General features: G+C 42.2%; 4 protein-coding genes across 5 annotated transcripts; 2 read left to right on the top strand and 2 right to left on the bottom strand.

Moving 5' to 3' along the window:
• The first annotated feature begins 37 nt into the window (after positions 1-37).
• LOC110859235 (tubulin polyglutamylase TTLL4) lies at positions 38-6,080 on the top strand. Its single transcript, XM_022108128.2, has 15 exons — positions 38-282; positions 417-816; positions 906-1,511; positions 1,627-2,025; positions 2,112-2,426; positions 2,511-2,806; positions 2,908-3,005; positions 3,084-3,118; positions 3,205-3,238; positions 3,335-3,502; positions 3,576-3,619; positions 3,682-3,980; positions 4,063-4,206; positions 4,310-4,588; positions 5,339-6,080. The coding sequence occupies exons 3-15, from the start codon at positions 1,160-1,162 to the stop codon at positions 5,816-5,818; spliced, it is 2,943 nt and encodes a 980-aa protein (XP_021963820.1). The 5' UTR covers positions 38-282; positions 417-816; positions 906-1,159; the 3' UTR covers positions 5,819-6,080.
• Positions 5,937-11,518, bottom strand: LOC118438727. Its single transcript, XM_035859409.1, has 2 exons — positions 7,201-11,518; positions 5,937-7,100 (listed from the first exon to the last, which is right to left on the bottom strand). Exon 1 carries the CDS (start codon positions 11,482-11,484, stop codon positions 9,481-9,483), a length of 2,004 nt encoding a protein of 667 aa, XP_035715302.1. The 5' UTR covers positions 11,485-11,518; the 3' UTR covers positions 5,937-7,100; positions 7,201-9,480.
• LOC110859399 lies at positions 7,499-9,279 on the bottom strand. Its single transcript, XM_035859444.1, has 3 exons — positions 7,754-9,279; positions 7,629-7,663; positions 7,499-7,563 (listed from the first exon to the last, which is right to left on the bottom strand). The coding sequence occupies exons 1-3, from the start codon at positions 9,277-9,279 to the stop codon at positions 7,499-7,501; spliced, it is 1,626 nt and encodes a 541-aa protein (XP_035715337.1).
• A 2,824-nt stretch (positions 11,519-14,342) lies between the features above and the next one.
• Positions 14,343-20,295, top strand: LOC110859267 (2-aminoethylphosphonate--pyruvate transaminase). 2 transcript variants are annotated; one of them, XM_022108175.2, is made up of 7 exons: positions 14,343-14,556; positions 17,467-17,673; positions 17,759-17,856; positions 17,915-18,254; positions 18,353-18,409; positions 18,518-18,841; positions 20,040-20,295. In XM_022108175.2, the coding sequence occupies exons 1-7, from the start codon at positions 14,541-14,543 to the stop codon at positions 20,198-20,200; spliced, it is 1,203 nt and encodes a 400-aa protein (XP_021963867.1). In that variant the 5' UTR covers positions 14,343-14,540; the 3' UTR covers positions 20,201-20,295. The 2 variants fall into 2 exon arrangements, with proteins under 2 accessions (XP_021963867.1, XP_021963866.1); XM_022108174.2 differs by lacking the exon at positions 14,343-14,556 and having other exon boundaries at positions 16,851-17,673.
• Positions 20,296-23,476: the final 3,181 nt, after the last annotated feature.

Below are 23,476 nucleotides of genomic sequence, written 5' to 3'. Positions count from 1 at the left end.
CTTGTTTCTCTCCACTCGCTGCTGATGAGGATGAGCGAAAGCCATACCATTTCTCCTCAGCCAGCCATTCCTCGTCTCCTATTCCCACCCATTCCTTTCTTCCTTCCTCCCTTCCCTTCAGCAGCCACCCTAAATAATTCACCCATTATTACGCCAATAATTAATTACCCACATTTAATTACGCCTCCTCTCCTTAGTTAACCCAGGAGCTAAAGAACATCTTCGAGTCGGACGGGACGATAGCCAAGGTCGCGAACTCAAAAATCACAAGTCATAAAAAAGGTGAGTTTAATGGTCTCGGCATTTTTGAAAACATCCGTTAACATGAATATGAATGTTAACTCGACATTCATTTCTTTAGTTTTTCTGAGAACAATGTCCGGGAATAATCAAGCTTTTTTGTCTCTCTAATTTAGAATAAATAACGAGGATCAGCTGTTACAGAGTGCTGGAAGGAATAAGGGAGACAAACCAGCCTGAAGGGCGAGGAGGATAACCAAGGATAAGAGAAAATACACAGCGATATACTTTGTTTTGCACACTTAAAGAAACTGAGTAGGAAATTTGAAAAAGACTGGCGTGGTTGTCCGTTACGCGTAGTGTTGAGTGCATGCTTGGGATGCAATATAAACCGTTCGTTCAGGACAATACAGGGTCGTCCTGCTTCCCTTCGCTGCATAGCAAGATTATTTGGCACTTTATCGCTAAATATCTAAACGAGACCTTGGAGACGATTATAAATCTGCTGGAGTCTGAGCAGTTTTCAAATTAGTCCTACAAACCTGCAAGAAGCGAAACGAGACGTAAATAGTCCAGGTACAAATAGCTATTCATGTTACACACATCATTAAGCTACATAACGCGATTGAAATTAAGCTAATTTGTTTTATTTTATTTTATGTCAGATCATCCTGGAAGGGATCGCCTCCATCGTGATGCCGTGATGAACCACTACCACTATTTAGTCGTAAAAACTATAACAAGACTTAACTAGCATTAGCAATAGCACTAACCCAGCACTAACTCCAACGTCCGTCCCTGCAACAATATCTAAACCAATACCCAATCAAACAATCCAATCCACACCGCAAGGGTCCATTCGTGCAAACCATAACTTTTCACTAAATATATCACGAAATTGAATGCAAGAAATTCCAAAATGGGGTGGGGTAATCAACCCGTGACGACAGCTTCTGGAAAACGTGGACGTCATTCTAGTGAAGATAGTCGAAATACAAAGGGGGATACGAGCAGGAGTTGTGGTGGGAGTAAGAGTTTTTTGGGACATTGCGGCAGCTCGAAACCTGAGAATTTGACTGAAGAAGACATGAAGGCTCATTTTGGGAAGAGGGCACGAGACGTTTCGCCCTTGAATGATGCAGACGGCCCAAGTAGTAGTAGCAGCAGCAGTTGTACAAGCGGTACTGGCGATTTGATAGATGTGCTTCCAAATAGACTGACGATTAGTGGAGTAGACAGCGGCGCCACCACCTCGGCAGTACAGACGCCAGGTTTGCCCAAATTAATTTTTCAAAAACTACCGTACCACCGTACAATTAGTTAAGATTAGAAATTAGATTAAGAACCTGTAACTAACTTGTACTTTTTATTGCCCTTTTGACTTAGGCATTGTAGGTTGCTCAAAGAATAGCCTTCACTTTGAGAGTTCTTCCTCCAACCCCGACTCTGCCGTGATATCTTCATCAGTAGACTCACATGACCCGAGTAACAAACCTTCCACATCCCGTATTACTGTGTCGTCACAGGAAAAGTTTTACGATTTAGGAGACTTGAAAATTAGAACCTCGCGATTAAGACCATTGACTAACGGTGCACCCAAGGCACAAAGAGGACCACGAGTTTCTGCTGCAAGATTACGAACGGCCTACCCTAGAAAGATGACGAGTCCGACTAAAAAGCCTCACAAGAGTAGCAGTGGTACTCATAGTAGTGGCAGTAGCAGTGGGCTAAGTACTGCGTCCACGTCTAATGCGAGTAGCACGTCCACATTTAGTGAGGAAGATGGTACATCATAACAAATTAATTGTGCAATTAGTTTGGTCATTCAAATTTTGTAAAATGCATTCCATTTTTTTCTGCCTCTATATTAGGAGGATATGTCGATATAGACTGCGAGGAGGTTGATTCGACAGAGGGTGAGGCAGACTCTGAGGAATCTGTTGACGACGAAGTCTCCACTGCGTCTACCTTCGTCTCCGTCGACATGCTTCCTGTGGAGAATGTCAGTCTCGAAATTGTGCCTGCAATTCGTCCGTCGTATTTCCCTCACGTGCCGCCTTACATCAATTTCTGCCTATCAACGAACCAAAGAACTGAACCTTTACCTAGGGAAATTCAAAAACATTTAAAGTGGAGGTTGTCCAATATTACACCAGTGGTTGTGAAAAAAACGTTAACTAATTCAGGTGTGTATTTTCAAAGTCACCGATATCTCTTAAATCACAAATTATTGATTGACGCAATATTGTATTTGAATGCATCTCTGCTAGGTTTTTCTCTTCTCCGGAAAACGGTAGAATGGGGCGGGCATTGGGGTCGCCACATGAAGGCTGCTTTATTCAAGACTTCAATCAAAGACTTTCAAAAACTGAACCATCTTCCAGGAACGTTTCAAATTGGAAGAAAGGACCGCCTGTGGCGCAATATTCAGAGATTCATGAATAAATTTGGAAAAGAAGAATTTGGATTTATGCCCAAAACGTTTATTCTCCCAATGGAAATTAAACAATTGAAAGCTGCCTGGGACTCGTCCGATACCAAGAATCAGTTGTGGATTGTAAAACCAGTAAGACGAATTATTCCCTAAACTCTGATTATTAATATTTTTGTCTAGTCAAGTGGTTATATAAGAAAATAAAATAAATTAACAATTCTAAACGTACACAGCCTGCTCTTGCAAGAGGGACTGGGATTCGTGTGGTTAACAAATGGAACCAAATTAATAAAAAGAAGCCAATCATTGTTCAATCCTACATTGGAAACCCGTAAATTCATATAAAGAAATACTACAAAAAATATCTTCAAATAGTTCCCTCGGGCTAATTTTAAATTGTTTTGAATAGGTATCTTATTAATGATCGAAAGTTTGATCTTCGAAGTAAGCTGAAATTAATCTATTGCGTAAAACAAGCAACATTTATCGGAACTATTTTAATGGACAATGAATTCTGATTTTTTTTGCAGTTTACGTTCTCGTGACAAACTTTCACCCTCTAAAGTGAGTCGCATATCTTTCTTTGGTTGGTTTCATTGATTGGTTGGTCGAATTTTAGCAGATTTTTAGTAATTACAAAATTTACTTTCTTACACAAAGGGTATACATCTATAATGATGGATTGGTTCGATTTGCACCAGTAAAATACTCAAGCGATACGAAACGCGCAAGTGATCGGTTTATGCATTTAACAAACTATTCAATCAACAAAAACTGTGAACTATACACCCAAAACGAGGATGCCGACGCGTGTGAAGGACACAAATGGTATTTTTGATACTTATTTAGACTAGTTTTCCCGTACACGTGCATCATTACATTAATTGAATATTATACCCAGGACACTCAAAACATTGTGGCGTCATTTTGTCAAGGATGGAAAAGGTAATTTTTTTTTTACTTTTGTAGTATTACTGATACAATTACTGATTCAATATTTGTTGCAGATGTGACTAAACTCTGGAGTCAAATTGAGGAAATTGTGATAAAAACGCTAATTTGTGCCGAAGAACCGATTGTGTCCTCAACAACGTGCTACCTTCCAAACCTCTACAATGGTTACGAATTGTTTGGCTTTGACATTATTTTGGATGCTGAGTTCAAGCCGTGGTTACTTGAGGTGAATATCAGCCCTTCCCTCCATTCCTCCTCTCCACTCGACCTTGCCGTCAAAGGGCCCATGATCAAGGAGCTCCTCAACATTGTCGGCTACCATTTGCCACCCAAATTGTCTCCCCTTTTGAAGGTAAGTGTTTTTTTATAAATCTGACTTACTTATAACTGATTTTGATTTATTTAATTTTTCACCTCTATTTCCTCCACACTAGTCGATGTTGTCCAGTAGTTTGGATGTCACGCTGGAACTGGAAACACCCGTATTTGACAAAAGAATTTATGTAAACAACAGCCTCAGCAAAGAGGAGCAATCTAAGCACAAGTTTTATAAGACAAAATTTGAAAAACGAAGTGAGGTGGGTACACACGTTTTAACCTAATAAAACTAAAATCAATGAATCATTTGCGATCATAATCAATCTTAGTGCTTACTGAGTTCTTATTATGTCTGAATTACAGTATTTGGAGGATTTGATCGAGACGCTGACTCCAGACGACGTTCGCCAACTAATCCTTGCCGAGGACGAACTAAGCCAATGTTACAATTTTTATCGAATCTATCCTACAACCTCCACGCACACGTACACCCCTTACTTCGAACTCCCTCGATATTACAATATGCTGTTTGACGCTTGGGAAACCAAGTATCACGATGACCGAAGTCAAGCTGTAGCACGACTAGTGCTTCTTTGTAGACAAAAGATTCACCTCCAAGTTCCCGTTAATGCGGGGAGCATGGTAAGGGTACTACTAATCAAGCGCTTATCACCATTTTTTTTCCCCCAAACTATACAATTTCGTTTGAGCCTCATTCTTGTGAGTTGGAGGATAATTGTGGAGGGGCCACTTTTTTGTAAAGCTTGTTGACTAACCAACGCTTATATTTTACAAATCTTTTAATCTTTATGTATTCATGTGTGTGTGTGTGTGACATTAGGGAAAGGTTGTCAAGATTCTAGGCCATTCTATTCATGATGCCTATACAAAAGCCAGGGATTGTAAGTCCCCCTAAATTCCAGTAGAAGAGAACATTAAATACAATGCGCAGTGATGACTGTAATTTGAAAGTATTTATTGATAGATTTAACCTGTGGTCGTTCGTGCGTAGCATTACGATAGCTTTCATTGAGAAATTATAGTGTGGAATTTGGAACATAGTGTCTGCCAGTGAGTAAATAACCTAATGAGTAAATATGGTAATTTTTGACAAGTACACATAGAGGAATCCTACGTATCTAGTTATTTATACATTTGATATTATCATCTATTCGATATCCATAGCTGGTGAGAATTAATAATTATTTGGGTCTTAGAGATCAGTGTAGATTCGTCTGCTTCCATATTATTATTATTACATATTCTAAATATACCTCAGGTCAATGCTTGACTTGACTATATGTAAATTATTTAGTTGTACATAATGCTTCTGTATGTATCACAGATTCGTCTTCTTTAATGACTAATTCTAATTCTAAAATATATTTCCAGATCTCCGAGAGCCAGGTCATTGAAGATACCACCAGCGTCAGCAGCATTCTAAGTTCCAGTGATGATCAACAATCTACTGCTTCCACGAAAAATGGCAAGGAAACAACACATGAAAAGAAGGAGATTATCACTACCGATATTTCTGCTGATGTTGTTTCCAGTCCCTCTCCGCTTCAAAATTTGACTGAAACTACTCTAGAGATTTGTCAGACTGACGAGAAACTGAATTATTCCTCCTCTCCTACTCCACCCGCTTCAATTACTTCTGTGTTATCACCATCACTTCCAACTCCTGCACCCACCGTTCTAGACAACATCACCAACAATTGTGCGAGTCGATCGTTAGGCTCCTCATGTCCATGTCACCCACCGTCAAGTTTGGACCGTAGTAACAACGCTTTAAACGGAGGAAAACCGCCAAACGCCAATTCATCCATTCCATCTAAAGTTGCTGATCTTCCAAAGGGAATTTGCTTTTAACGGATCAATGCAAAGGTTTGTGGACACGGTGACTTATAATAATTGTAAAGGTTACTACGTCGTAAATACTACGATTTAAACTCTGCATGATTTATGAAATATGTGATTCATGATTTTGTTTTAGTAATAATTGACCATTTGCGTGAACCATAAACATTATAATTATTTATGGATTCTTTCCACCCTCTCATTATTTATAAAATTGTTTTGAAGCAGCCAAGAAGGACTATTTAATAAACTTGCCAGTTTTATTTTCCTTCAACGAAGCTTTCGACAAATATTGTATTTTTCAGGCATAACACAATCATATAAATATTTCGCAGTTACTCAATTTCATAATTTTTATAACTCGAACTATTTGTATAATTCTCGGATAGAATTTGTCTGGACCCTCATATCATTGATTTACTTATGCACGACCAGGGCCCATTTCTCTTGCAGGGGAGGGGTTGGTGATGAAATTGTTTGTTTCAATTAAAAATAATAATAAGAAGAACCCACTTTAAGCAAAATTTTGCCTGAATTTATATTTCATAGATCATTCATAAGCATCCATGCATTCATAAAACATACGAGGGTGAAATAATAAATACTTCGAAAAAGTAGGAAGGAAACGGATTTGAACCAAAATTTTTGCATGATAACAAACCTCACATACATTTAGGAAGTTAATCGAGCTATTCGTGACACCCAAGATAGAACCATGTGACGCCTTCGAAGTCTGAAGCTACGTCAAGACTAATAACTAATTTTATTTTGGAGTCAAGCTTAAGTCAAATATTCTAATCAAAAAATTGAATTTGTGAAAATAGGTAATCAGGTATATTATAATATACTTATTAATCTGATCTACCCCTGGTTCGTGCACAATTTCGGTCTGCCGTCTTCTACAATTTATTAAACAACCGGTGGGGGCCGACCATCTAAATAATAATTTGGCCGTTATAACATTTTATTTTCACTTTTTTTTTACACACGTTTGACATGTCCCGAATATATAACCTACAGTGCAGGCTTCATTTCAGCTTTCTAGCACTATTTTGAAAATTTGGTTTCAGTTGGGAAAAATTTTGCCGACCCAGGGGATCGCGATGGTCCGGAATGCGTTCATTGTATGCGACCCCCACCGGTGGACCGATTTGGCCCATCAATTCGATTCCTAAGTTTGCCCAATATGCCTATGGTGAAAATTTCAAGGCAATCGGTTCAGCCGTTCTGTCTCTATCGTGTTCACAGACAGACAGACGGACGGACATGACGGTTCCATAAACCCTGACTCGGGCTAAAATAAATTAAGAATTTTGCATATCAATAATTATAAAGGGATGTTCTTAAATTGCGTAACGGTTCAAGGGGAGGGAGGGAGTTGAAAACACCGTTACTTTTGAATAGCCACTCCCACTACCAGCAGCGAGCCTATTCAGGTTTGGGTGGGTGTAGTCTCTTCGCCGGTTGAAAGGATGAGACTTCTGCTTTCCTCCGAGAAACGGTGCAAAATAATGTGAACAACAAATGACGATCTCTTTAATGCAACGCCAATTTATTGTCACAATTAACTCACTAATTATTACACCAATTGTCCACTATTAGGACCACTGTCTCAGCAGTAAGTCTGCTCTGTTCCTATTCTAAACTACGACTTTTTTCTACCTCCTGTTAACCTTCACTAAAAAACCAAGGTTAATTGTTCATTGCCTTTCTTTCTGCCAACTCACCACCACCGCGAATGAAAAATAGTGGGGCGACTTAAAACACAAAAAAAGAGAGATTTTCATGCATGAAAAGCTTACATTACGTAAAATCCTCCCACCTTCTTTTGTGAGGGAAACGAACAAAAGAATACACCTAAATTTGAATTTAAACTCAATTTTGACAAATAAAAAACATAAATTTCATTGTGTATATCTAATTGGCTTCTTTACGGTCCGCCCTGACTTGGTTTGAAATGTATCATCTGTCGTAATCGGTTTAGTTACTCTTGGATCTTGTTGTTGTTGTTTAATCGGAATCTTGACTACGATCTCGTTGTCCTCAACGTCTCTTGCTGAGGAAATCTCCAGTGGAAATAGACGCTGGACGGGTCGGGTGAGAATCCCCGTAGTCGTCTTCACCTTTGCGACGCGGCGGACCCCATCTCGGCCATAAATTAACTCTACGATGCGTCCCATCGGCCAGTCCAGCCGTTTCCGGTTGTCACATCCGACTAACACGATGTCACCTTCTTCCAATTGATAACGTGACTTCCTCTCATTTCCTCTTTGCACCAGTAGACCCAAATATTCCTTGCGGAATCTCTCTCTCAATTCTCTTCTGAGGATCTGCATCGCTTTATATTCTGTAATTAGAGCCCCCTGGTCCACTTCTCTCAATTCGGGAAACTCTGCTCTCGTCTGACTCTGCATGAAAATTGACGGTGTCAAAGGGATGAGGTCATCATTATCCTCTGTTACATATGTTAAGGGGCGGGCGTTAATTACACTCTCCACTTCGCAAATACAGGTTGAGAGTTGCTCCAAATTGACTCTAGATTTGCCCAACATTCTCTTCAGTAAATCCTTAACACTTCTTACTAATCGTTCCCAGAATCCTCCCCACCACGGACTTGAAGGAGGATTCATAATCCATTGAATCTTCTGTACGCTTGCTGTTGACTCAATCTTTTTCCAGTCCAATTTCTTAAAAATGTTGTCGGTGCCCACAAAATTTGTACCATTATCCGAATAGATTGTCGTTGGCCTCCCTCTTCTGCTGATAAATCTCGACAATGCGAGAATAAATGCCTCTGTAGAGCACGCCGCGACCAACTCTAAGTGTACGGCTCTGTACACGGCGCACGTGAAGAGAACAATCCAAACTTTGCTCCCGTCAGCAAGAAATAAGGGGCCGGCGAGGTCCACTCCAGTGATCTGGAACACTGCGGCGTCCAAAACCCGATTTTTTGGAAGTGGTGCTGCCTCAACTTCGCAACTTTTTGCAGCAAACCTCCGACATCTTACACATCTATTTACAATCTTCCGGATGGCCCGACGTGACTGAATTATCCAGAACTTTTCCCTCAATTTTCCCATGAGAAACTGAATCCCCCCATGTGCGTGGCGTAAATGCTCTTCTCGGATTAATTGTGCCACAAACTCGTGTGAATGAGGGAGTAGTATTGGGAATTTGTAATTTCTCTCATCTTCACTATTAACCAACTTTGTCTCGACGACTAGAAGTCCATCTGCGGATCGCTTGATTTTTAAGTGAGCTTTATTCTTCCACCTTTCTTCACCAAATGTTTCAGACTGGATCATCCTCGTCACAACTTTCTCCGCATTCCATAACTCTTCTTGTGTGAGATTTCCAGATCCAGTTTTAGCTCGTCTACATCTTGCCACAAATCGAAGCATCCAGGCAATTAGTCGTATATTGCGGGAGGCGAGAGAGTATCTCTGTGCGTACCATGGGACCGCTGCCCCCATCGCCACGAGTGAGACACTAATCTTCTTCTTCTCTTTATCCACCGCCTCGTCGTCTGTATCTTCTTGTCCGGTTGGCCAATTTTCCTTCGGTTTTGACAACCATGCTGGTCCCTCCCACCATTTACTGTCTACTAACTTCTGCGGGGAGCAACCCCTTGATGGAAGGTCCGCTGGGTTGATCACTCCTGGGACATGTGACCACTAATCTGGGGACGACAATTTGCAGATTTCTTTTACGCGATTTCCCACAAATGTCCCCCACTCATTATTTCTTTTTATCCACGCTAGCGCAGTAGACGAATCGCTCCAATAAAACTTCTCAATTGACTGCAATGATAACGCCTCCACCACGGTCGACATCAATCTTGCTAATATGACGCATCCCATTAATTCCAATCTCGGTATTGTGGTGGTAGGTCGAAATGGAGCTACTCTTGACTTTCCTTGAAGTAGATGACACTTGATCCTTTCGCCGTCATCCACTCTTACGAATACTGCCGCTGCGTATGCAAATTTACTTGCGTCGGAAAACCCGTGAAGTTGGTAGGTAGTCCGAATTCCAATTCCAATGTACCGAGGGATACACACTTTCTCCATTAATCCAATCTGGCGGCCCCACCACTCTCTAAATTCTCTCTGCATCTTCTCATCCAAACCATCATCCCACGATTTGTTCACTTTCCACGATTCTTGCAATAATATTTTGGGGATGATGGTGGCGGGGCTAAGATATCCCATCGGGTCGAACACGCTCTGGGTGTGCGACAAAAGTGTCCTTCTCGTGATAACTTCCGGTAGTTCAATCTTCGGAATATTGACAAATAGGCAGTCCTGCACCTTATCCCACTTCATCCCGAGGACGCTCGTGACCGAGTGAGAGATGTAGTCGCTGCCAGGTCCAGGTTGGCACTCACTACACTCCCACTGGCGGAGCTCCATCTTTGCTGAGGCGAGAAGTCGGGTTGCCTTTTCTCTCAAATCTTCTAATTCTCCCACCGTGTCCACTGACGTGACGAGATTGTCGACATACAATGATTTCGCCACTTGCTTCGCTACCACTTTCTCTTCGGGCACGGTGGTGTCGAGATGCGATGATATGACCGCTCCCCATAGAAATGGACTACTATTCACTCCAAAGACGACTCTCTTATGCCGAAAAATCTTGATTTCTGTTCTCTTCGTCTCGTCCTCCCACCACAGAAATCTTAAATAATCCCGGTCCACTGGATCCACCTCTATCATCTGGAACGCCTTCCGGATGTCCGCTATTACTCCAACTTTCTTCTCCCGGAAGCGTAAAATTAAAGAGGGGATTAGTTCCAGCAGGTTGGGCCCCTTCTCCAGGCAGTCATTCAGTGACGGGTTGCGTCCAGTTTTACACGAGGCGTCGAAAACTGGGCGCACCGGAGTGGTCAAACTTTGCGGCTTGAATACCGGATGGTGGGGAAGATAATGCACGCCTCTCTCCTTACTGCAGTTATCCTGAGTGCTGACCTCTTCTACAAATCCTTCCTCCACCCATTGTTTGAATAACACTCCGTAGTCATTGATCTTATTCTTTTCTAATAGCTTTTTGGTTCCAGACACCAGCCTCTTCTCTGCTATTATTCGGTTGTCTGGAATATTGGGGTTCTCCACTATCCACGGAAGTCGAACGGAATACCGCCCCTCTTCATTCTGCTTGACAGTTTCTTGAAACTTCCTTAATGTGTCCTCTTCTCTCTCCGTTTTGCTCTTCACTTCCGCTGGATCTGTAATGCCCAAACTCTCGAGGCTCCATAGCGAAGTGATTGACTCTTGACACGAGAGAAGAGAAATTGAAACTGCTGCGGTATTTACCCCTTCTGGTCTTCTTCCTGATAACGCCCACCCCCACACGTACTGTATTGCCGTTACTCCACACTCTAGCGATTCAATGCGGCCGGTCATTAACATGCCCTCGTAGTCGTTCCCGACCAAAACTTCGATTTCTGGATTTGCTGAGCTGAAGTCCGTAACGGAAACTTTCTTCCGTGCGAGTTCCTTAATCCATTCCCCTCGTGGTATTCGCGGAATAAATCCAACAATCTCTTCTTCATCATGCGCCACGAGGGTTCTAGTGTGGCGTCCATTGAGGTCTCCAATTTTCAGTTGGTAGTTGTGATGAAGCATCTGTTCAGTTACACCCCCTCTATAAATCATCTTGGCTTGTCTGAATGCTCCCATCGCTTTCAACCCCAACGCTCTGACTGTTTCTTTCGTGACAACCGTGCGATGCGTCGAAGAGCAACCTTGCTACTCTGTATCTGCCACGGTTGTCGTACAATCTGACTAACAAAGTTCTTGAGAGTACTGCGCCGGAACACTCTTGACTCGCCATGGCGCTAGACGACCCACTTTGTAGTCCTCCAAATTGTTCATGACTTGTATCATCCCTCCTTGCACTATTTACTTCATTGTTTTTATTTGAAGGATGATTATAGCACATGATACTGTAATGTCGTCTCGTACAAATTCCGCACTGTATTTTTGCTTTGCACGTCGCCGCTCGATGTCCAAATCTGAAGCATGTGAAGCAAACTTTCTTATCCCTTATCCTGCCCTCCTTCTCTTTATAACTCATCTTCTGAGCCGCATAATATAAATTGCTGGCAAGACTCTTTCCACAAAATATACATAGACTTGAACTCGGACTTGTAGTTGACACGAGCCCTGCTGCAGTTGCGATTTCTTCTTTGTGACCTGTTATCTTTGGAGAATGTCGTTGCCCGGCTTTCTTCTTTTCTTTCTCCCCGCTCGTCATCTCAATCTTCCATTCGCTCTCCATCTCATCTCTCAAAAAATCCAGTAAGCATTCTAATTTTGATTTAGGAGGGACGAGAGTTGACCCATCCACCTTTGAGAGAGGAGAACGAAACCACGTGGCGAGCGTCTCCTTCGGCAAACTTTTAACGATCATGGGGAGTAAATATGGCGACGACTCCTCCGACTTCACATCAAGTGACTCCAAATTCTGCAGTTGAGTTTGGAGGGCCATGAAGAATTTCGAAATCGAACTCTTATCTTTGTTGAATAGTAGCTCGGCCAAATCTGTCATGTACATTGCCACCAGCATGTCCTTCTTTCCATATTTCTGTGTTAACATGTCGACGGCTTTTTGGTAATTTTGAGGGGCTTTTGGGAAACTTCCTACAATTTCTGCTGCTTCAGTTCCACTTTCCATGGACTCAATGAGGTATCGGAATTTGTCGGGAATTGATAATGACTGGTCGTTATGAATTAACTCATAATGTGCCCACCATCCGAGCCAGCTCCTCATCTTCCCGTCGAATTTCTGTAAATTGCATTTGGGCAATTTAACTCTTCTTTCACCTCCACTCGAACCGAGACTATTTGCACTTCCGACGGGTGATTCCGGTCGACTGGGAGTTGAAATCGCAGTCTTAATCCGTAGAATCATCTCAAGTGAATCTTCATTTATCTCTCGCCACTTCTTTCTGCTTTGCCGAAACTTATCTTCAAGATTTTGTAATACGTAGTGGTCGAGAACTTGACCCGCGTAGTGCTCTGCTTCTTCTGTTAATTGTTGAACAGTCTGCAACTTCCGAGTGAGAATAGCCTGGTCCGGCTGTGCTTTGGCTAATTCTTGACGTGCTATTTCCATATCTTCGTTCAATAACTTTATTGACACTTTTCTTCTCATTTTCATTTGCATAAATGGGGTTTGTTGCACTCTCGGCGTTCGTAGTGGTGGTGACCGCGGCGCATCTTGTAATCGTTGTGGCGAAGGAACAACGACGTCTTCTTCCTCTTCCAACTCCTCTTGATTACGCGCTCTGGTCCCTCCACCTCCTCTTACTGTTTCCTGATTAAAAAGGCCCCACATATTTAGGAATTATTCACGCACGACAAGAATTGAAACAATATGACCTGGCTATACTCCCGTCCGGTGGGAGTTAACCACTATGTACTCAGCGTGTCGATTTCCAGCACGACACCGGCCTGCTCTTCCAAAATGTTGTGGTCCTGCGGTCCGAGTTGCGGCTGAGTCCTCCCCTCCTCCTTCTTTAAAATCCAAATTTGAGTGGACGACCCGGCTGCTCTATTTCCTCTTCAAATCTCGAGACCAACAGACCCAACAGAACAAAACCAATTAGTTATGACAAACCAAACGTCTGAACGATACGGACCTGGATTGACTGTCCTTAGGGCGACAGTAAACCGCAAACTCTTTATCTCCTACTTCCTGGTCCGACGATGTCGTTCTTCTCCTCCCACCGTCTGCACTGGGCCACAATGGGATGAACACACCTTCCAAAATCGACGAATTAACTACCCCCCACCCGGGGGCGCCAATGATTTTGAATAGCCACTCCCACTACCAGCAGCGAGCCTATTCAGGTTTGGGTGGGTGTAGTCTCTTCGCCGGTTGAAAGGATGAGACTTCTGCTTTCCTCCGAGAAACGGTGCAAAATAATGTGAACAACAAATGACGATCTCTTTAATGCAACGCCAATTTATTGTCACAATTAACTCACTAATTATTACACCAATTGTCCACTATTAGGACCACTGTCTCAGCAGTAAGTCTGCTCTGTTCCTATTCTAAACTACGACTTTTTTCTACCTCCTGTTAACCTTCACTAAAAAACCAAGGTTAATTGTTCATTGCCTTTCTTTCTGCCAACTCACCACCACCGCGAATGAAAAATAGTGGGGCGACTTAAAACACAAAAAAAGAGAGATTTTCATGCATGAAAAGCTTACATTACGTAAAAGTTACGAATGGGGGAGCGGGTTTGAGACAAGCGTTACGTAACTTTTTTTCTGTCGCCCCAAAATAAAGTTTATGGTTTATTTGTTTATTTTCTTCCAAACCAAAACAAAAATTCAGTATTCTTTCGGTGCATGCATTGATTTATTAAGCTGGAAAATGATATGAAACTCTTAATCCTGCTGGATAAATAATTGGTGGCGATAAGAGTAATCCAACACCATTTATATATGTATACACATACCATGAATCACATATCATTTACATCATATGCATGTACATACCCAGAGCTAGCTAGACACAATAAATCGCAGACGAGGTATATTGTTTGTTCAACAGTCATTCATGAATTTCGGACATGAGCCGTGAATACTGTATTGTCAGGACCCTCCGTTCATACTGTGTAGCAATCTCCGTGTAACAGCGACAAGGCGAATTTCTTAGCTTGCCTATCAGGCGACAAATTTCGAAAACTCCGTGGACCGTTGCAAACAGAACAGAATTCATCATGAAAGGAGACTGTGGTAAGGGAGTGTCCATAAATCACGTGATCGACAAGAGGGGGGGAGGGGTCTGAAATTTGTCACCTATTATCACCAAGGGGGGGGGGGTAATGGCCGGCAGTCACGTGACATGCCACGAAAAAATTTTCTTTTAACTTCGGATGTAAATAGTAAATTTGATAATATGTATTTACTTACATCATTAACCTCTTTTATCTTAAATCCGAATACGCCGGCTTTTTAAATTTTTACTTGACAATCTTACGTAGGTCTGGTTTGCGTATATATACCACTCTTCCAAATTTCAGTGCACATTCATAGAACTCTCATTATTCTTTCAGATAATAAGTTTACACAGTTGTCCTTAAGATGTCATGAATGTTAAATTACTTAATATACTTACTGATTAGTGTTACATAGTTCTTTCAATAATTTTAAAATTTAATTTAACTGCGGATTTGAAATGGCCCAGGAATATTATTTTTGGGTTAATTTGTGCCATGTGTTTTCCTGTCGGAAATAGGTCAGTTTGGCGAAAAAACTTTTTGCGAAAAAAAAATCCGCCACAAAAAATCACACCTGGCGAAAAGTTGGTTTAATGTGTATCCTGTCACGTGACCGTGGGGGGGGGTAATGAATTTATCACCATCGGTCACCAAGGGGGGGAGGGGGTCAAAATTGTCCAAAAATCGATCACGTGATTTATGGACGCTCCCTAAGATAAATACTTTAATTCGTCTCGCATATAAATATGTTAATATGTAAATATGTAATACCTGGTTCTTCCGTTGTGCGGATAAATTAACAAAAATTGTGTGTATGCATTTCAAGATTCAAAGTTTGAATTTCAAACCCTGACGCATCTTCAAGACTCCATTACACAGTGTTCAAAGAGGCCAATTTATTGGAAGTAATTCCCCGAGCACTTTTCTCTTAATATTGTTGCATTTTCCGAGCTCTGGGGGGTCAAAGACGTGCCCATAAAAAATTTGACGAGCCACACCCACTTTGGGTGTGGTTTTTTCCTAGTGGGTTTAGGGTCAATCGCCCAGTCCAAACTTGTGTGCTAAGCGATTCTACACCTTCTAAAAAAATTTCATCAAAATCGGTCCATAAACAAAAAAGTTATTGCAGGTCAAAGTTTGGCGAAAGGCAAAACACCCCTACTTTAGGGGCGTGGTTCTCCGAAGAGTGCAAACTTCAAACTCTGAAAATGGTTGTAAATGATGGCCCCCCTTGGTGTGTACATATTCTGAAAAAATGGAGTTCTGAAATTTGCACATTTCCATGATACATGGCTGGGAACATTGAAAAAATTCATGTCGAAATTGTCCAAAACAGGCGAAACTCAACATGACGTAGAGTAGTAAAAATCGATATCTAGCTTCAGCTAGGGCTAAAAAGTGCGTCGCAAGTGAAATTGACCCATGTCGTAAGGGAATGGCGTCGACTTGTGGAAATTTCGACATGATCCTATAAAGCTCAAATTTAAAACCAATACTCCTCCACCATTCAAAATAATTATTCTAGCACTTTTGGCAATGTCGACAGTCAATTTCGCCGATTTTGAAATTTAGACATTTTAAAGGTCAATATTCGGCGAAATGGGCTGTCGACATTGCCAAAAGTGCTAGAATAATTATTTTGAATGGTGGAGGAGTATTGGTTTTAAATTTGAGCTTTATAGGATCATGTCGAAATTTCCACAAGTCGACGCCATTCCCTTACGACATGGGTCAATTTCACTTGCGACGCACTTTTTAGCCCTAGCTGAAGCTAGATATCGATTTTTACTACTCTACGTCATGTTGAGTTTCGCCTGTTTTGGACAATTTCGACATGAATTTTTTCAATGTTCCCGGCCATGTATCATGGAAATGTGCAAATTTCAGAACTCCATTTTTTCAGAATATGTACACACCAAGGGGGGCCATCATTTACAACCATTTTCAGAGTTTGAAGTTTGCACTCTTCGGAGAACCACGCCCCTAAAGTAGGGGTGTTTTGCCTTTCGCCAAACTTTGACCTGCAATAACTTTTTTGTTTATGGACCGATTTTGATGAAATTTTTTTAGAAGGTGTAGAATCGCTTAGCACACAAGTTTGGACTGGGCGATTGACCCTAAACCCACTAGGAAAAAACCACACCCAAAGTGGGTGTGGCTCGTCAAATTTTTTATGGGCACGTCTTTGACCCCCCAGAGCTCGGAAAATGCAACAATATTAAGAGAAAAGTGCTCGGGGAATTACTTCCAATAAATTGGCCTCTTTGAACACTGTGCATTATCCTTTCCTAATGACTATTTACATATGTGTAGTTTTGATCTGTACAGCGGTTGCCCGACGGACACATTTCATGACTTGATCGAGACATTCAGAGTCTGTAATTCTGTATGTACAATATCGTATCATGAAATAAGTATGTATATATTGATGATGACCATGATGACTGGTTACTTCACCTACTGCGAATGGGTTGCACTATCCGTGTCCACTTATGATGACTTGTTGTTGTTGTCTGTGTACATCATACAACATTATAATGCTCTCCTCTCTGTATGTCAACGCGTTGTTGTGTTTTTGGACTTGAGGTTGAGGTGATAAGAAGATGCGATCAGATGTTGATCGTCTGGTTGTTGTGATGAGTTTTATGGTCTATTGGTCCAATTGAATGAGATGGGTTGAGATTCTTATAGTGCTGCATGTAAAATGTCGCATTTTTCTACATCTCCTTATTTATTTCGTACATCCACGCACAACACCTCGCCCACAGCAGCAGCAGGAACATCAGCAGTACAGGAATGCAACGTCGTTTCCGTTCCCTTTGGTGCAAGGCCAACAAGTTGCTCACTGCCAACAACAACTTCAGAATCGTTCTAAATCCCTGGTTTCATCCTCCGATTTTAAGATTAGTTCGGTGTTTATCCACAGATTTTCCAGTTGGAGCCCCGTCCGCTACTCCCGCGGGGGGTGGAGGAGGGGACGATGGTGAGAGAAGGAGCAAGAAGCTGTTCACGCCTGGCCCCCTCGGCGTCAGCCCAACCGTTCGTGCTGCCCTGACACGAGATCTGGGGTCCAGGGATGGGGAATTCATTGCCCTTGTGAAATCCATAAGGGAACAGTTGGTCGACATTGCGGGTGAGAGGGAATTAATAGTTAAATGTTTCGGTTGTTGTCGGTGTATGATTCCTCATCCTCATTTGTTTACAATCTTGTTGCGCAGAACTCCCGGCAGAAAAGTATACTGCCGTGTTGATGCAAGGAAGTGGTACGTTCGCCGTGGAATCCGTGCTCCAGTCGATTTCGGACCGCACAAAAAAGGCACCATTGTAAAAGTCATATTCATCCTGCCACAGGAAACAATTGTTTTTGTTTGCAGGTGTTGATCTTGGCCAGTGGTGCGTATGGTCGTCGGATGGGCGAGATTTGCCTCAAAGCCGACCTTCCTCACACCGTGGTCGAGTTTGCGGAGAACGAGCCTGTTCAACTCTCTGAGGTGCGTCGCGTGGTTCAGTCCGGCGTGTGGACCTGCGTGTGCGTGGTCCACTGCGAAACCACGTCCGGGGTGGTGAACCATATTGATGAGATTGGCCACGCGGTCAAAAGTCTGGGTCCAGACACGTTCTACGTGGTGGACGCCATGAGCTCATTTGGAGGGGTGGTGGAGAACTACGAGACGGCCGACTTCATCATCAGCTCGGCCAACAAGTGTCTCCAAGGTAAGCCAATTTTCGGTACAATTGTTGACTCAAGTAGCCGTTGAGGAAGTAGTCATAATATTTTAATACTTGTCACTATTTGTCTGCCTGTTTGCAAGGGGTGCCCGGCTTCGGCTTTGTGATTGCAGACAAGAACAAGCTAAAGCAGTGCCAAGGTGAGAATTTGTCATTCCAACCCTTCCTAATTATTAATTTAGTTCAAGTGTTTGGAGCTGCACATGTCGTCAAACGTGTCAAGCAAATGGTGGATGGTGTATTTATAGGTCGGAGCGCATCCCTGAGCCTGGACTTGTTTGAACAGTGGCGTGGGTTGGAGTCGTCTGGTCAGTTCCGTTTCACGCCACCCACCCACGTGCTCCTCGCTTTCGCCCAAGCCTTGAGGGAGCTGAAGCAGGAGGGTGGCGTCCCGGCCAGGGCGAAACGGTACGCAGAGAACAATGCAATAATTAAGAGGAGACTCAAGTCGTTGGGGTTCGAGCGATTCGTTCCAGAAGATTCGGATGATGGTCACATTATCACCTCATTCAAGTATCCTGCCCATCCAGCCTTCAGCTTTGACCGCTTCTACCAGGAGCTGAGCAACAAAGGTACGGTGACCACTTTTCATATGCATCCGTGCCTAGGATATTATGGGTGGAAGTAGCGATGTGGTGGTGGTTGGCCGGAGCACTTTTCTCAGTAATTTTAATTAACTTGCGTGCCTTCATAATCTAAATTGTGGTACCTCCTCCTGATTTTTGTGGTCCTACTGTTTTAATTGTGCTGGATCGGTCCGATTAATGTGGAGGTGCATTGTGGCGTCTCATCTTCTCGTGACTTTTTCTCCATGATATGTACACATAATATTCCTAAAGTCTAACCCCTAATTACTCCACCTTTTAACTTGCTCATCATCATCATCATTTTGCTGGCTTCCTTGCTTAATTAGATTTGAGCGAGGTTGAGGAGTAAAAGTTGAAAGGGTAAAACAAAACCGGATCCGATGCGTTAATGTTTGTCTCTCGCTCTTACAACACTATCGAATCAAGTGGATTTTTGAATAGCTTCTTCTTTTCTGCTTTTTCTGAGGGTGAAGATCCCACTAAATGATTTCAACATGTTTTTGTAATTGTATCGTGCTAGCTACGTATGCGTAATAATTTCCCTAATGTCTAACCCCGAATTATTATTATTTGAATTGGATACGTGGATGATGTGATGTGGGGACGATGATGATGGAATTAATTCATTCCTTCAGAGTGTAACACAGTCGAGGTTTTTTGTACAATAAAAGGGTAGACGATTCGATAGTTGGCTTCAAGAAGCAACCCATCCGTCCGACATCCATCAAACGAGTCGAATAAGAAGACAACGACGAGAGGTTTGAGAGAAAGAAAATCGTTCTCTTTAAAAATGTGGAATAGCCAAAGCACTGGCTGAGAGGCTGGCTGCATGGGTGAGAGGAAGGGTTAGATTATCTCGTACAATAGCTTCCTTAGCTCCAGAGGTGAGCCAAGCATTAGACAAAAAATAATAAGAAAGAAGGTTGGATGGATTATTCAAGAAGCTAGAATAATCAGAAATTAAATTGGGTTAATTTTAGGGTGAGAGAGCATCGTAATGTAGTTCTGAGCAAATTGGGGAAGATTTTTAATAGTAATTGGGTAAATGGAGCGGAGGATAAAACCCATAATTAATTAAATTAGAATGCATCAGTTCTCCATGCATCAACGGGGAAGAAATAATTGAGGAGCGTATGTGGAATAAAGTTGTACTTAAAAATTGTTTTCTTGATTGTCCTTGCAGGTCAGCTAATTTATCCGGGCAAGGTGACCAATGCAGACTGTTTCCGGATCGGGAATATTGGGCATCTCTTTCCCACTGACATGGAACATTTGGGCGACTGCATTGTCCAGGTTTTGATGGACATGGGAGTTCCAACCCCGGTCTCGTCGTCCCAACTTTGATCTGATTTTTCAGCATTCTTTATGCAGTTCTGTTGGACTTATTTCAAATTAAAGGATTGCGTAATAAACACATGTTTACCAATGAACGATCCAAGCAGGAAAGCGTATTGAACCGGAACCATTCATGCATTTCTCCAATGATGGCGTGGGCAGAGGCTTTCATGTATTTTCTCTGTTATGATCCAATTATGGGATCCGTTTCATAGACACCAAAAATGTATCTCTCCTTTGTCCCGTGATGACCGGTCCCTGTCTTTTTGCCCAATCACAAACAAAGTCATCACCGTCTCATCTTTCCGTCCGTCGCACCTTTCGCCCCACGTCGGCTTCTTTCTTTAGTCTCAACTCCACAATCTTGGTATCTGTTTCCTGGTGTCTTGAAGCGGAAAATGAGTAATCTGTCAATTCCATTATGTACTCGCCTCGAAGTGGCCGTGGTTTACTTTTCCTTGGTCGCTCTCCACCTGTCGAAGAAGACTTGGTTTGTTTTGTCTTTTGTGCTCCGTCCCTTCGTCCTCTTCGCTTGGATGAGCCTGTCCACCCACCAGACTCGGAATACCTCAGCTACCAAGATTCGATATCCTCAGCACGGTGCCCCACGCTTTAACTGTATTCATATAAATATCACACGGTCCCTGCGCCTCACTGCTAGTCCAGATTAGTCCCGATATGCCGACAACAATCGAATGCAGCCATCCATTCCAATACGATGAGCAGAAGCAAGAGCACATTTTTTTCATCAAATGAACCAATTTCCAAATTGTTCCGACTTCAATCACCATTGTGCGCATTTCATGATTTCCTTTCCGAAATTCACGTTTAAGGTTTGATGAAAAACTTTAGATGCCACAAAATTCTACATAAAACGCAGAAAAATGGTAAGCAGATGGTTTTGCCTGTGTACTTTTGAGAGTAATACTTTTGCATGAATCTGTTTTTTAAACGTTGCTTGAACTCTTTGTGTTAGTTTCAGCTCTCTCTCGAAATGTTATCTTCTACAGTGCAATAAAACCGTAATAAAACAATAACTGTGAGATTTGGCTGGATTTATGACCAGCTATTTATTTTGTTCATGTTTCTTTTTTGATAATTGGTCTGAAATATAGACCGTGCTATGTATGCATGTACATTGTTGTTTTCCTCTCTTGTATGCAGATAGCCCATTTAATTGACGAGTGGGAAAAGGTGATGACTTTATCCGAGGACCATTCAGGTAACAATGACAAGTAGAAGAAAACTGCAATAAAATGAAGAAAGGGAAACATTTTGTAATTTTATGGCCGTATGTACACTCCAAAAGTCCAACGACAAAGTTGCTGTCTCATTTTGTGGACGGTAAATGCGAGATGAGGGATTTTTTTCCTCAGTGGGAGCCCTTTTACTCGTCCGAAATTATGGAGGAGAGGACACCTTCTCAAAACACTTTAACTGACTTTAAGGGTTTTATTGGTGGCAGGGTTTCTCGTCTCGCTTGTTACGCATCCCTTGTCTTGCTGTCCCTACTTTATCATCCCATTGGATTTTATTGCGATGAGACATTTGATACAGTCGACAGGGGGCACAGGAAAAGGAGACTCCACTCCTGCTACTCCTGCTCAAAAAGTGTGGGGAAGGGTATGTAAAATTATAGTTAGTAGTGATCTATTTCGTTGTTGGGAAGATGCCCTCAGGTAAATCCACATGTAGTGAGGAAACCAGGGTTAGAAGGGGAGAGTGAAACAAGGATCTCGGAGACCTTGGCAGTGCCCTTTATTACACACACCCCTTTAGACTTGGCTTCTATTTACGAGGGTGAACTGGCTCACATAAAGTGAAGCGTGTCCAATTAAAATTAAATTGAGAAAGAGAGGAAGGGAGATTATGGGGTGGGGATCTGTGAAGAAGTCTCACTCTTTTGCCGTGAACTTTGCGATTCGAAGTCGGGATCAGAGAAAATAGAGCGTTGTAAAAGAGATGGGGATTGGATAAGAAAGTGTGTCATTTGTGGGTGGGTGGGTGGGTGGAGTGTATGTCACACTGTGCTTGGAGTCATTTGGGGATGCTGGGCGTGGTGGTGACTGTTTGTTGATGACTGCGGGTAATTAGGGAGGCAGGAACAGTCTGTAATGAGGGCGAGGTGACAAAACAACGAAGTGAGAGCAATTGATCACTCACTTAATACGAAAAACTTATAGTTACTTAGATCTCCTTCTTCCCTAAAGTTGGAGTTCTGACATAAAACTATTTACTTACCTGTGCACTGCATCAGCAATCGTGAAATCATGCATGCACATATGCATTGTGGGCTTTTTCAGATCATGTCTCATTTGTCTAAATGTCAAAAATGAAGAAATAAGAACTTTAGCAATTAAGACATGGGCCAAATCTAGCTCTGGTAGTATCGCACTTTAAAATCGGACAAGTAATTGGTCTCACAGTTCAGTGAGAGGTAAGTGAGGGCAATTAGTGGAAGGACAACAGCGTGACAATCGCATGCTTGTTTGGACGACACAAGATTGCCCTCAATAACACCTGCTACCATTTAGTCTGCTTATTGCCTGGACTGTTTGTTCAAGAAAGACAAACCAACCACCATTTCATAGTCAGTGGTATTATAACGATGCCAAGTTTTCAACCCTTTCAATACAAATAGACGAGATCTATTTCGACCTTTGTTTTGCTCCCAATTTCATTTCGAATAGGACTAAATTGATTTTTATCAGAAAATGTAAATGAGCCTGAAATTTGTCATTCTTGATGAAGGGCCATGGTTGGAAGGGAGGAGAAGGAGGAGGTAATTTAGAAAAATTATGCTTGTTGCATGCGTGAAGGAAGAAATTCAATTAAGGTAACACCACCACCAGACCTCTTCTCCTCATTATCACTTTGCTCTCCTCCGTAATTGCCAGGGTCACGCCATCCACCCAGCCGGGCAGAAATTGCTTCATTTACTTGATCGCATGTTATCCCCAGTTTTAGTTAGCGTGGGTTAATACATAATTAAGGTCGTTCTCTGGCTGGGGATAAGAAATGAGTGGACGACATACTCTCAAATTTTCCACAAAAAAAAATCTCCTCGCAAGAAGAAGGAACGAATTAGAAAATTCTTTGCACAATTGAACTCTTTCAAGAATTAGGCTGAAAAATGTGAACTGCTTTTTCGAGACGAATGGAATAATTGAAGGAGACTGACTTTTCCTGCGACAACGAGCGGAATCTCATTTCTAAACTTTTGTCATCATTTCCGCATGCACGCCTACTCCAGAAGCAGGATGACTTCAGTACGCCAACCAATCG

Source organism: Folsomia candida, unplaced genomic scaffold (assembly GCF_002217175.1).
Source record: "Folsomia candida strain VU population unplaced genomic scaffold, ASM221717v1 Fcan01_Sc025, whole genome shotgun sequence".
NCBI lineage: Eukaryota > Metazoa > Arthropoda > Collembola > Entomobryomorpha > Isotomidae > Folsomia > Folsomia candida.
This window is presented reverse-complemented; position numbering and strand designations above follow the sequence as displayed.

What these genes read in the sequence shown, in the direction of transcription:
- LOC110859235 (XM_022108128.2), top strand. Translation starts at nt 1,160, where the DNA reads ATGGGGTGGGGTAATCAACCCGTGACGACAGCTTCTGGAAAACGTGGA. An exon ending in ACAAACTTTCACCCTCTAAA is followed by an intron (nt 3,239 to 3,334) that starts GTGAGTCGCATA and finishes TCTTACACAAAG; the next exon opens with GGTATACATCTATAATGATG. An exon ending in AATTGTCTCCCCTTTTGAAG is followed by an intron (nt 3,981 to 4,062) that starts GTAAGTGTTTTT and finishes CCTCCACACTAG; the next exon opens with TCGATGTTGTCCAGTAGTTT.
- LOC118438727 (XM_035859409.1), bottom strand. Translation starts at nt 11,484, where the DNA reads ATGGGAGCATTCAGACAAGCCAAGATGATTTATAGAGGGGGTGTAACT.
- LOC110859399 (XM_035859444.1), bottom strand. Translation starts at nt 9,279, where the DNA reads ATGGGGGCAGCGGTCCCATGGTACGCACAGAGATACTCTCTCGCCTCC. An exon ending in GATGATACATTTCAAACCAA is followed by an intron (nt 7,664 to 7,753) that starts GTCAGGGCGGAC and finishes ATTCAAATTTAG; the next exon opens with GTGTATTCTTTTGTTCGTTT. An exon ending in CGTTTCCCTCACAAAAGAAG is followed by an intron (nt 7,564 to 7,628) that starts GTGGGAGGATTT and finishes TTGTGTTTTAAG; the next exon opens with TCGCCCCACTATTTTTCATT.
- LOC110859267 (XM_022108174.2), top strand. Translation starts at nt 17,337, where the DNA reads ATGCAACGTCGTTTCCGTTCCCTTTGGTGCAAGGCCAACAAGTTGCTC. An exon ending in ACAGTTGGTCGACATTGCGG is followed by an intron (nt 17,674 to 17,758) that starts GTGAGAGGGAAT and finishes CTTGTTGCGCAG; the next exon opens with AACTCCCGGCAGAAAAGTAT. An exon ending in GGCCAACAAGTGTCTCCAAG is followed by an intron (nt 18,255 to 18,352) that starts GTAAGCCAATTT and finishes CCTGTTTGCAAG; the next exon opens with GGGTGCCCGGCTTCGGCTTT.